The sequence below is a fragment of the Melopsittacus undulatus genome, chromosome 4 (assembly GCF_012275295.1).
Source record: "Melopsittacus undulatus isolate bMelUnd1 chromosome 4, bMelUnd1.mat.Z, whole genome shotgun sequence".
Classification (NCBI taxonomy): domain Eukaryota; kingdom Metazoa; phylum Chordata; class Aves; order Psittaciformes; family Psittaculidae; genus Melopsittacus; species Melopsittacus undulatus.
In genome coordinates this window covers 92,786,867-92,800,957 of record NC_047530.1, presented here as the reverse complement: position 1 = coordinate 92,800,957, position 14,091 = coordinate 92,786,867, and the positions used below count along the sequence as shown (strand labels likewise).

The 14,091-nt window shown below is 38.8% G+C and overlaps 1 protein-coding gene across 1 annotated transcript in view; it reads right to left on the bottom strand.

Moving 5' to 3' along the window:
• The window catches only part of WDFY4 (WDFY family member 4), a 136,954-nt gene that overhangs the window by 101,619 nt on the left and 21,244 nt on the right, over nt 1-14,091 (bottom strand). The window contains exons 11-14 of the mRNA XM_013130246.3: nt 10,463-11,070; nt 7,716-7,809; nt 1,054-1,268; nt 267-379 (exon numbers count right to left, since the gene is read on the bottom strand). Of these exons, the coding sequence (XP_012985700.2) occupies nt 267-379; nt 1,054-1,268; nt 7,716-7,809; nt 10,463-11,070 (1,030 nt within the window). The remainder of the gene's footprint in view (nt 1-266; nt 380-1,053; nt 1,269-7,715; nt 7,810-10,462; nt 11,071-14,091) is intronic.

The window sequence follows — 14,091 nt, the reverse complement described above, 5'->3', positions numbered from 1 at the left end:
CCATGTCTGATTCAGCAATCAGACCTATATTATCATATGTATTGAGCACACGTGTTATAATTTGATCTCTGCTGATACTTAGATCAGCTCAGTGTTGATCAAGTAGCACCCAACCTGGGCAACACTTAGTCTAAGACAGCCAGGCATACTCCACCTTTACTGTGACTGTCTTGGAGCAACCTACTCCAACAGCAGTTTCTTGTCATTATAGAGACATCTACAATTGAGTCACCGCATCAGCAACAGGCTGCTCATTGTGTGTTTACCTTCACTACAAGCTGTGCTCGCTGAATCACTATCCTGATGTGAAAGGACCTCAGTCTTTTTTGTGCTGGGCCTGTAAGGTCGTGGTGGTGAGCCTCCCAACCAAAGAAATTGCCTAACATGAAAAAAAGAAAGAAAGTAAATAAAAGAAAAAAGAAAAAAATAAACTAATCAAGGTCTATTTTCTCCAGCAATAAGTCTGAATACTACTCTTTTTTTTTGTGTGTGTTTTTTTCTTAAGAAATTCTGATCCATTTTTGAGTAAAAGAAATCCAACCTTCTACTACATATTCAGTTTCATCTGCACTTCGATCTCTATTAAAGTACTCTTATGCCTAGCATTTGTTAGCATTGAAGAAGAAAGTACATCCTCAAAGTCAAAACAACAGAGGCTGAGAAACAAGGCTACACATCTGTCATTGACATGGATCCGAGCTAAGAGAAAGTCACTTTAACTCTTCAAGAAACAGCTTCTCCATATGAATAACAAAGGGGAATAACCCTAGCTGTTTTGCAATTACTTTATCAGTTATGATCAGCTATTCATAAATAGCTTTACAACCCCTGCAGAGATGAAGCAGCAGAATGCTACAGACTCATACTATCTTCAGCAAGTCATTTAAGCATATGTTCTGTGATCAATATGTAAGCAGCATAAACTCAGACTTGAAACAAAAGGCTGAGTCCTGCTGAATTACAGCACTACACAAAGTATCTAATTATTACATAAACTTTACAAAAAATTTGCACCACTAAAGCAAATTGCTTCTTTTGGATACAATCTGATACCTTAACACATTTGGCTCAATAGCCTGTGATGCAAGCTTCTCAAACACTCTAGTGAGGGGCAGATGGAGTGGATGGCTCTCACTGCGGAACGCATCCTCACAGCAGGTTATGATGGTGCTCAGCAAGCCAGCTCCACACATAACCTGGCGACTCTTCTCTGACTTCACCAGGGACTGGATATGATCAACCACAGCACGCTGGATTTCCTGTGAAAGCTGAAATGGACATAGAGATGAAGTCAGTGGAATGGAGCTAAACCCACATCGTGACTGATTTTTTATCTTTGGGTGTAAAAATCTGGCCCCTAAAAAAGAAGCTTCTAAGGTCAGAAGCTCAAGTGCAACTGCATGGCTCCTCTGTAAACCTCTGACTTGAACAGTGTGTATATATCCATCTGAGTAGCTGCTCAGCCACCTACAGTTGAGTTTTCCTGCCACAGCCCCATGGTAGTGAAGGAAGAGAGCAATCAGCTGTTATTCAAAATGGACCACCATAAAGGTTATTCAAAATGGACCACCATCAAGGTCAGGTTACTAGGCAATAAACTCCAAGACCAAAGCAGTAACTCAGAATATACTTAACATTAAGCTTATGTTAACACTAAGCTTAAGCTTAACATTATACTTAACATTAAGCATAAGGAGTGTCGTATTGACATGACCTACTTTTTGTTCTAAAAGCACTGCTCTTAAACAAAACTGCATTTAGCAACTGCATGAAATACTTATTAAATACACCTCTCTACATGTTTTGCTGAATTGAAGCTTTACTTTATTATTGCTTCTTAATGGTCTTCAAGAAGTACCTCAACTCTAATCAATTATTTTTAGCGGAATTAGGAATGGAGTTTACCCTATGGACTTAACTAGATCTGACACAAATATAACAGTGCATCATATATTTAAACACAAATCTTGCAAAGATGAAGTGTTCCCTACCCCCAAGAGCTATTTGGCTTTTTTGTATTCTCTTCTAGGAAATATCTATGGAAACTTTCAAAGAAAAGGACAGCAATGGTGGCAGACACACAGATTAGGACATTGGTATTTGATTTCATAACACAAAGAGAAGATACTTCACGGGACTCAGAATAAGCTAGTTTACTAAATGTGAAGAGGAATTCAGCTCTTTTACATCCAGACTGAACAAAACCAGCACAGGACAACTTCAAAGCCAACAAGCAATTTGTTTTCAAAGCCCTTAGCAATCAAAAGCCCCAACAGCAACGCTTAGACAATGCAATGTACATACTGCTTTTGTAAACATAACTATTTTTGTTATATGAAGGGCAAGTCCTTTGGACAACATTTTCTTTTCTCTGACTGTTCATTGCCAGTGACAGAAGTTTCACTGTACATCTCATTACATGCAGAAACCGCCCTCCAGACTAAACTACACTTTTCTTCAGAAAGGCAGTTACTGCTACAGTATATCAAAGCCTCACTTATATCTTTTTTGATCTTTCAGTTACTGTTTGAGTAATTTTTTGACTGGATGCAGGAAAGTATTTAAATGTATAAAACCACAAGAAAACAGAGAAGGACAGGTCTTGACTAAGTGTAACTAGTGTTTTAATCCAAAATAAATCCAATAAAAGTATAATGGTATATAAAAAGATTGACTGTTTTCATTAGCTTAGCAGCTTTGTCAATATCAGTGTTGTCTTGTTTTGAACAAAATGTGCCGTTTTCATGTATCTTAGTTCCAGTAAAATGAGATTTTAGTGGAAATATTAATGGTAGCCAGGAACCAGGCTGTGTGTTTCTACATGCATGGATTGATTTTTCCTAACACGTATTACTTGCACCATGAATCAGGATATTGAAGGTGCAGTTAGAATGTAGTTGAGCTCACAGCTTTACTTCAGATTAAAATCTAAAGTGCAATATATCACCTAGCAATTTGCCCAATCTGCTTAAGGAGTTCCCAGATTCTTCCTCCCTTAGAACCCATAGTTTCAAAACTTGGTAGCTGAATTTAATTCACTGTCACCCATCTTCAAGATGATTATGCTATATTCAATACGAGCATGAACTTTGAGCCTTTGGCAGTATGTGTTCACTTCAAAAGGATGCAATTTCCTTATGTTTAGCAATTATACAGAAATAATTCTGTGTGCAATTGCAAAAAGCAAACTTACTTTTTAATCTCAGTGCACCTAAAATCACAGAATGGTTTGGGTTGGAAGGGACCTTAAAGATCATTTAGTTCCACCCACCTACCATGGGCATGGACACCTTCCACTATATGAGGTAGATCAAAGCCCTGTCCAACCTGGCCTTTAACATTGCCAGGGATGTGGGTCACACTTGAAAAGCTAGGAGCCCTTCATAGAAAATTAGGAATAACTTCCTATCATACACCACAGAGATTTAGTTTTACTAATGAAGCAATTCTGGCATTGAAAAGAAAACTTTCAAAGGGTTCCAAGCAACCCGGGATTTTAAATTGTGTTTTTAAAAGAAAAGGTAGGAATTCATAACATTAAAACCCATTGTCTGTAGAGAAGTTGAAAAACATCTGTGCAATTTTTTTCTTAGAATATTATAAAATAAATTCAGAATTTTATCACAGCTCAAATTCTTGATGCACAGTTCTCAACCGCAAGTAAATTTCCATTCTATCACAATATTTTGCTGATTAACTTTCACCCACTGACCTTAAGAAATAAAACTTACTTTGCTGATAGTATGTATAACTGGGTTTTACAAACTACAGAATAATTTGTGTTCATGTACTCCTTGCAAGTAGACAGGGGGAAAAGCACTATTAACTGCATGAACTGCTTCTACTTTTCAAAAAAACCCATGGACCTACACAGGACCTCATTAAATGCCCCACATAAATTATATAATCTCCATCAGGCTTTTCACATTTCCCCTTGAAGTACAGATTGTGTGTAAGAGAAGCTACAGAGCTTTCCTCATATAAATATCAGGTCTCCTATTGCCTAGTAATACACTAACAAGACTTGCCCATCTGAAGACAGGCAACAAAATCTCTTTGCAATGTTAAGAATCCTTTTGTTAATTCTAGTGGTCTGACAGATCTCTTGCTCATCAAATTACCTTTAGTTGCAGTATTTTTCTCCCCCACATATTAGCTGAATGCAGTGCTATTATGTGATGTTCATCAGACACCTGAAAAGAAGGCCAAGACGTGTCTGTGTGCCACCTTATAACTGATATGAGACAAAGTAGAAAATTATCTCTAGTATAATTAGCCAGGGTTTCTTGGCAGAGTTCCTATGTCTTCAATCCAGGGTATGGTATCAAGATTTTAATGCAGCTTTAGAGACACTGGCTGCCTTTTAAGGATAAAGTGAATAGCAAGAGAAACAGGGCAAATAAAAGGGCAGGCTGTGGGGTTGGAAGCACAGAAAGAAAACTGCTTGGTCTGAATAAACAGTGAAAGCTTCAGAAGTTGGTTAATCAATGAACAAAGAAACTTCTTACTAAAAGCCCAAAATAACCTTGGAAAAGAATATACAGGCAGGCTGTGCATTTTCTTATAAAGAAAAAAAAAAGTAATGCAGTAATCAGGCTCAGCAAAGAAAAATCCCCCAGGAGCCAAGGCTGGAGCAAAGCCTACAGGAAAGTGCTCAGGGAAAAAGAGCTGACCTTCGATTACCTGCCCAGGCTGGAGGACAGACTGCCAGGGTGTTTATATTCTCCTTCCTCCTACCGGAGTTCTGATCCATTCTCCTTTCCTTTCTCCCAGTGCCTTGACTGCACAACCCAAAGGGGAATGAAGCTCAGGCTAAATACCCAATGAATTTCCTTGCGCAGATAATATAGTGCAGTAATTTAGGAAATCACTGCATTGATAACAGTTACATTAGCAGTGATATCACTAATATAAGTCTAAAGGCAGACAAGTCTCACATGTCACAGAGTCAGGCCATATCTAACTCTGTCAGAGACCTTTTCAGTTTAGAAAGACTTTACACTTTTAAGAAATACAAATACTTAGCAAGAATTATGATATTAATATCTACAGTGAGAACAACTGAGGCTAAATTTAAAACAGGAATAAAGATCTTTTACAAAAGATGCATATTTCTTATTGATAGTGTTTTATAACCGTGAATGACAGCAGTTCACTGTAGTAGAGACATGGATAAAAATATAGGGGAAAAATCCAGCTGTGGAAGCAATAATATTATTTAATATAAGTATAGAAAATTCACATAATTGATCATGTGAGGATTTTTCTTATCCATACAAGAAGCCTGCCAGGATAATGACACAGAAGTGAATTATTTGATTCTCTTCTCAAAAGTTCTTTTTCTTTCCCTTACCCAGCCTTAGCAGATCTAGATCTCCTTGTCTGACACTGCAAATGAGAAAAACCTGACATGACACTGGAGCCACAGTTCCAAAATGCCAGACAAGGATGAGATATAATCTGAGGGGAAATTTCTTTCCTTTTAAGGCTGGAAAAAACCCTGTGAATATACTGAGCCATCTGTCAGAAGTAGGATGTTAACCTCTAACTCTCATTTTGCTTAGCTTTTGTAATATGTGACAATGTTATCTTTCATCACAGAACAGGCAGCATATTAATAAAGGGAAAATCCACCTTGCATTTGATCAAACTGTATGCAGTCTTATAGGAACTGATGGGAAGTTTAGCACCAGTCCTAGGCATGAACATGAGCAAAATCTTCTATATACAACTTGTTGACTCAAAGACTGTCTATTTGGGTGGTTTTAAAGATTTTAAGCAAATTTTTGTACCCACGGGACATTCAAATGATTTTTGATCATACCTAGGAATGGCAGTAATATACAACCACATATCTATTTGCTTCAGCTTTTAATTGTTGTTCTGGACAGTCAGAAGAAATGGCTGCACTGCAAGACCACTTGTTTTGCTGTCTGCTACTGTTTTTTCTGTGCTGCAGTCTTGACATTTCTTTAGCCCATCACTGCTTGGGTTTGAGAAAGGTCACTGAGAAGCTGCAATTTTGGCAGAAAATGGATATTATCTGTGAGTGTCAGAATCAAAGTACATTAATTTTATTGAGTTCTATTAATGTTTCTGTAAAACCAGCGCTTTCTCATTGCTGTTTATGTGAAAGCAAAGGACTTGCACATGACCTCCACTTATTCCAAAGATTTTTCCAGATTTTCCTGAACACCTGGGCCTTAAAGATCTATCACAGTACTAAAACAAGCAGAAAGAGATGAGTTACTTCCTGTTCTTCACCATTGCTCCTAAAAAAATGTACTGTTTGACCCTATTTTTGAGTGAATGCCTGCAGTAAAAAAGCTCCATCCACAAAGAAATCATTTCATCTCTCATATAGCTGTCAAACACTATTGCACTAAAAGAAAGAAAGCACCCTGTTTGGAAAAGAATATAACTATTCAGAGAGAAATTCTTTCAGTTATCCAACCAAGTATCTGCCCTTCACTAGCCACTGAGGTCCACCTTTTGCATCAGATCTTTCATGACTCCCATGTTCCAAGTAGCATGTCGTTGCACAAGGGGTCATGCAGTGGTACGTTATAATTAAAGGTGATAAAGTCCCATGATTTGTGTCACTAACTGGCAGCATCAGTGAGCTGCCCAAGGTATGTGACATGAGGTTCCATCCTTTCTCTCACATGCTTTTAAACAGAATTTGTGAGAAAAAAAAAAACTAATTTTACTCTATTCTTTTTGTGGATCATCTGCTGAAAAACTCTTCAGAACATGTGTTAATTCCTAGCCAGAATCTGACTCAAGGTCCTGCATAACAGGGGTCTCATTTTACCTGAGGCAATCTTATTCACAATAGCAATACTGAAAAAACATTTTGAGCAATAATTTCTTGTTGACTAAAAAAAAAGGAGAAAGAAAAAAAAGATTAATGCACTTAAATATATAACCAAAACTGCTAGAATTTGTGCTCTAGTCCTGCATACTTTTAAGAACACTGCCATCTACTGAAGGTCTGACAGGTCTCTCTTGCAGAGCTCAGCCCTACAGACAGGTCCTAGTTACTTGAGGACACTCTTATCCAATTTACTGTTCTACTTGTTTTTCAGAAATTAATTACTGTAATTAACAAAATTTCACAGCTGATGGCTTGGTTCTGCTACACAGAGTTGGGATGTGCCAGCAGTTAGTTGTACTCCCACCTTCTATAGCTCTGGATGAAAAATCTGTGTTTATTTCAATCCCTCCATATGTACTTTAATTGTATTCAAGTATTTTAGACCAGATAGCAGATACAATACAGCCAATGTAGTTGTTCAGAGTGGGGGTGTGTATGCAAGGTTTGAAAAAGCAAAGCAGATTCTAAGCTACATTGAAAGTTTATAGACTGCTGGCCTCAAAAGGCAAATTGTTCTGGTTTCTGTGTTCATTAGCAGTACTTTAAACAATTTTCAAGGGACTTACACACTCATACCTTTACAGTGAGTATTCTGGGACCAAGACCTGCCTGGGACAAGGCAATGCATCAGACAGGTACAGAAATACTTAGGCGAAATGATAGCCAAGAATCTCTGTTGTTCTTACATTTGCTGATTCAGTAAAATTTGTGCTGTTCCTCTTGCCAGTGTTCTAGCTAAATTTCAGTACATCCACATCTACAAAGAGCAAGCAATTCTTGGAAATGAAGCTACAGAAAAGTAGCTGTTTACATGGCACTTCAATATGTTCATGCTCACCTGAGGGTGTCCATCTTTGTAGAGCTTTGGCAGCAACCTCACCATGACACAGACAGCACCCGGATGTACAATAGTATAGTCTCCCGTTTCCCATCTGCAGGAAAAAGGCGCATAAGACATGCCATCATAATTATCATTATTAACGACAGCAAAGAGGGTCTAAAACCGTTACAGCTGAGTACAGCATTAAATCCTTCTGGCAATAACCAGGGTCAGCATTTGAAGCTAAACAAAAAATACAGATGACCTGGAGCATCTGGAGGTCTTCTTAAAGTAACAAAGACAAGACATGACCTGCTCATAAGCTCATATCTTAGGGACCTGTTCATTTAAAGGTGTGCCACAGCCTCTTCAAATGAACTTTGCCTTTTAACATATTTGCAGTACAGAGAACAGACAACGAGATGGATATCTCTGCTGCTTCCTCACCAGTTTTCATTTTTGCCGAGTACCACGTTTACATATTCAGGCACAGCAGGGAACTGAGGTATTAGAGTTACCACAGAGAAGATGTGCTTATACCATGATGCAGGCCAGAGGTCAGATATATCTCAATGATGAAGCCACAGCATAGCAGTAACTCAAGTTTAGGCACTGCAAGTTCATCACATTCAGAGCCTCATCAGCATTTTTGGGTGCACCCCTGAACTGAAGCTGTGACAAGCACTGTCAGAAACATCTGTCCCAAATAGATGCCATGAGAAAAGCAAAAGTAACATCTAACAGCCATAATTAGATTGGAAAAAAAAAAAAAAACAAAATAAAGCACAGTATGCTTTATGTGCTGTATAAAACTAAGGGTACTGAAAAAATAGCTTTGATAAGGGACCTAAAGGAGGGTAAGAACACCATAATTAACATATTAGCCACTTCCAAAAAGGCTCATTTAAGACATCAGTGCTGCAAGTAATGTGTAGCACACTGCCACACAGTGACAAATAATTCTTACTGCACTCTCAAGAAATACACTTTTTTAAAAATTGCTTATTTGCAGTATTTTCTGTGTGATTAATCAAAATCAGATTGGATATAAATACACCCTCAGCAGTGGCTCCAGTGTGGATATATACACCTTTACTTGACATGAATATGTATGAGGTTTTAAATGCCAAACAAGAAAAAAAGTACACTGAAATTACACTCTCTTCCCATCTCCCACAAAACCTAACCACCTTTAAAAGCAAAAATCCAGGCCCACTAGTATAATAGGACCAAGTGTGGCTGGAAAGCTGCCCAGCAGAAAAGGACAAGGGGGTCATGTATAATAGTTGGCTGAACATGAACTTGTGCCCAGGCAACCAAGAAAGCCAACAGCATCCTGGCCTGTATCAGAGACAGTGTGACCAGCAGGGCTAGAGAAATGATCATCCCCCTGTACTCAGCACTGGTGAGGCCACACTTTGAATACTGTGCTCAGTTTTGGACCCCTCACTACAAGACACTGAGGTGCTGGAATGAGTTCATGAATAATGGCTGATGGAACTGGGGAGCCTGGAGAAAGGAGGCACAGGAGAGACCTACAACTACCTGAAGGGGGGTGTTTGAGGAGAGTATCGGTCTCTTCTCCCAGGTAAGAAGCAATAGGCCTCAAGTTTCACTGGGGAAGTTTAGGTTCAATATTAGGAAAAATTTCTTCACCAAAAAGGTTGTCAAGCATTGGAAGAGACTGCCTAGGGAAGTGGTTGAGTCACCATCCCCGGAGGTATTTAAAAGACCTCCAGGATGTGGTCAGCTCAGGGACATGGTTTGTGGGTGGACTTGGCAGTGCTAGGTTAATACTTGGAATCAATGGTTTTAAAGTTCTTTTCCAGACTAAAAGATTGTATAAAATTTCTGTCTGTTTTCCTGCTTTAGCTGTGCTCCCCAGAGCAAGTTCATTTTTTAGTTGAAGCCCTATATTCAAGAACTGACTTCCCAAATTTCCAATTCAACTCAAACTTGTATCTTAACACTGTAAAATTACACTGCCAGCCATGTGTCCAGTTTTTAAGTAAATGTGAAGTAAAAGTAAAGGTAAAATGTGAGCTAACAAAATGTGACTATTAGAAGATCACAATAGAAAGCTACAGACACATGAAAGGGCAGAAGATCTCACAAGTTATGAAGTGCAAGTTATTCAGAACTGATTCATAGCTAACAGCTATGTTGATTTCTCGTATAGTCTTTCCTTCATGCAAAGGACATATATATTTTTATATAATCCAGGCAGGCAGCATACTATTCCTTTTCCAGTTTTCTCTGTTTCAGCTATATGAATGAATAAGAGTGTGTGTGTCTGTCCATGTGTGCCTGTACACACCATCATGGGGGATCACTTAAATAATTCAAATAGCTTTTATTTTTAATGTATTAGGTGACCGAAAACATCATTTCACATAATTGAAAAAGTCAAAATTGATCAAGGCATATTCAAGCTGAAAATAAACACAAAGCTTCAAGTCCCAAAAACCATTTCCTACAGCCCATTCCTCCTTCCACATTGCATGTGTCAGAATCTCCAGCACATAGTCTGCAACTCTCTGGCTTGTGTGACCCGCTGCTCCACCAAGGACTTATGTCCCAGTATTTACCATCACTTACATTTTAAAAAGAAGGGATTTCTACTCTCTGCAGGCCTGGGAGTAGGGATTGTGGTACTGATTTGTTTGCTCTAGGCAGGTTATATCACACCTTACCTCTGTTTACTGCTATATAAAATGCAGATACCTGTCTTGCTATTATATTTCCTGTAGTAGATAAAGACTTACTTCTCGGAGTTTCCACATAGCCTAAGGGCAGAGGTAGGTAGTTTGTTGCCTGGTCTTTTGAAAGCAACAGGATGCTCTTCTTGGGCTTGGGGTCCTTCCTGATCATCTCTTGATGCCTCTCCCATCTCTGGCTTTCTCTCCTTGTAGTAACTCTCCAGATGGAGGGTTCCTTTAACCATGTGATCAAGAAAATTCAGAATCCATATGCAGTTCTTTAGCCACACTGGGAAAGGTTCTGAAGAACAGAAAGCTGCATCCAAGAATTCTGCAAATGTCCTTGTCTTTTCAAGGCTCAGAGAGATTTGATATTCCCCTTGTGTCCAGAAGCATCCCAGTGATCCAAGATCCTCTGCCATCTTTTCAAAGAAACCATTCCTCTGGAAGAAGCTGCTGTTGACAGGGTCCAGGTGCAGGGCTGCTGTTATTCCCTGAAGTGTGTAGAAAACAAGCTCCAATATACAATTTTGTCCCACTGATGTCCACAGCCCAGATGGAGGGTCCTGCAATGCACCTTCCATGTCTGATAGAAGGGACAGGAGTCCATTGAATCCACTGCAGGTTCTGAAAGCTGAATGGCTTTTGGGACTCTCCAGTATCCTCAGGAGTGACTACAAATGTTAAGAAGGAGACAAAAAAAAACCCCAACACTTAAATCAAGGGACAAAGAAGTTTTAAAGTATTCTAAAATTCCAAGTTTGTATCAAAATTCTTTTACTGAAATGTCACTCTTCAAAATAATAAAAAAAAAGTTGTTCAAAATAAAGCTCATCGCTGCACAATTTTTCTCCTCCTCCCTTCCCCTATATACCCAGTGAGTCAAAAAACTGAGATTTGAATGCACCCTCAGGAGCAACCCATGGAATCAGACTAACAGGTATGGAATAGTGCTCACAGGAATAAGCAAAGAAATGATTATTATTATTATTCATTAATCCTGCATTACATGTCCTAGTCACTTTGGCCAGAGGTAGTTTCAGATCTTTGCTATTCTTTCATCAGTCTTTTCGAACTCTCCCAAGAAATGAGTCTTTGCCTATGAAAGCAGTGATACAACTGTAAATAACCATATACAGGAACTGACAAAAAGGTACAGCTCTCTATAGGCAAGTCTTCCTACAGCCCTGAATACACTAGACTTGCTCATGTGACTGAGCAGACCCTTTTCAAAAAAGGAGTGACTCAGGATGACCAGAAGAATACTGCAAGCAGCAGGCTCTGCTCATTAAGGAAGGCAAGAATAACTTTCTTTCTCAGCAGACATATTTTTAAAGTTTGCACAATACTTTAGAGGAAAATAGCCATAGAGTCAGATCCAAGATAACAAAGTAATTAGATTTTCTCTAACTTCAACAGACTTAAAGCAGGCTATAAGCGAATGCCACTTGACAATATCACACATGTATAAAAAGCAACCTATATAACTTGTAAATTTTTAATTATTTTTACAATGAACCATTTTAAAACAAATCTAGAGTAAATTATGAACATGAGCCAGCAGTGTGCACTTACAGCCCAGAAAGCCAATTATATTCTGGGCTGCATCAAAAAAAAGCGTGACCAGCAGGTCAAAGGAGGTGATCCTGCCCCTCTGCTCTGCTCTCGTGAGACCTCACTTGGAGTATTGTGTGCAGTTCTGGTGTCCTCAACATAAAAAGGACATGGAACTGTTGGAACAAGTCCAGAGGAGGGCCACGAGGATGATCAGGGGACTGGAGCACCTCCTGTATGAAGACAGGCTGAGAAAGGTGGAGCTGTTCAGCCTGGGAGAAGAAAAGGCTGCATGGAGACCTCATAGCAGCCTTCCAGTATCTGAAGGGGGGCTTATAAGGATGCTGGGGATGGACTCTTCATTGGGAACTGTAGTGATAGGACAAGTGGTAATGGATTGAAACTTAAACAGGGGAAATTTAGATTGGATATAAGGAAGAAGTTCTTTACTGTAAGGGTGGTGAGATACTGGAATGGGCTGCCCAGGGAAGCTGTGGAATGCTAATGCTCCGTCCCTGGCAGTGTTCAAGGCCAGGTTAGACAGAGCCGTGGGTGACATGGTTTAGTGTGAGGTGTTCCTGGCCATGGCAGGGGGTTTGGAACTAGATGATCTTGAGGTCCTTTCCAACCCTAACTATTCTATGATTCTATGATTATTAAGTTCTGTAATGTTGGAAATAAAATCAGTGAGAAAAAAGTACTTGCAAGGAAATGGTCTACTGTCTTTGAATGCAATTCTTTCCAGGTTTTGGGGATGTTACACAACTAATTTTATAAATATAATGCCCTTTCAGGCACCAGGGACCTTTGAAATTTGAGGCTGTACCTTTTAATTTTGGAAAGGGCTTATTTGACATAGTTTCCCAACAGATACCCCATGAAAGAATTCCACTTCACAACCTGCTGAAGAGGAACAGTTTTAACACAACTAGATATCTGTGTAATGCGATCTATGACTGTGAGAAAGGGTTACCAGAACTGAAGGGGGAGGGAGGAACTTTATTACTGTCATTCAATTTTGTATGATAATGTATCAAACCAGGCAGGGACTTCTGAACAGGGAGTAAATTTAATAACTCAGAGTTGAAGTTATCAGGATGGCTTTAACACATTTCAGAGAAGGTCAACAGTAACCACATTTCCTCGAGCTCTAACTCAGTTAGAATTTAATCGCCTATGAGTTAGTATTCCTCTGTCCTGAATCTATAAAATTCATGTCTGCTGGAAATCCCCTAACTCAGTTAACGTTAACAGAATTTATTTCACATTCCATTATTTGTTATTCCTCATAATTGTCCATGTGCCACTCTGGAATATGGCAGTGTTAATTGCATTTGGGCTCAGGTTTTAACAGCTAAATATATATTAGCAAATCAATCTGAATTTATGTGTAACACAATCACAGTCCCAATGGGTGTAGATAATAAATACATTTGCTTACATTATGCCTTAATATAGTTATCATTTATCAAAATTAGACACTGAAGCTGCAATTATTTTCATATTAGTTTGGACACTGTACTTAACTTTTCCACAGATACTGTTAAAGTTTACTGTTTAAATCAAAGCTATAAACTTTGTAACTTTTTCTTTTTAAAGTAACATGGTTCTTCTATCACAGAAGCAGCTGTTATCGCTGTGCTGAAAAGTGAATTCAGTTCACACTTGGTAGAGAAGGTAGAATGAAACTTTCAACCAGTGCATATAACACTGCTGCTTTTCAATTTGATGCCCATGATCTAAACCAAAATAAAGCACACGGATTCTTTCCCCTGCTTCATTGCTTATCAGATCCTGTATAAACAGGATCATATCCTATATAAACACAATACAGGCTACAAACAGTTCTAATTTATTCCTCCAAACATTCACAAGACACCTTCTTTCCATCATCTCACATCTCGTTTTTCATGACACTGATGTATGTGAGAGATGACAAAATTAAGGACAGCAAAGTTTCAACCTTGGAAACCTAAGAGAATCAAGCTGTTCATCTCATGCCTACCCTGTCTCTTCCAGTCTTACCCCTTTACCTCTTCTCACATTCTCCCTCTACCTCTCCTCTACTTTCATTCACATCTGTTCCTCCTTTCACTGTCACATTACATAGAACTGCTCATACAACTGTGTCCTTCACCATT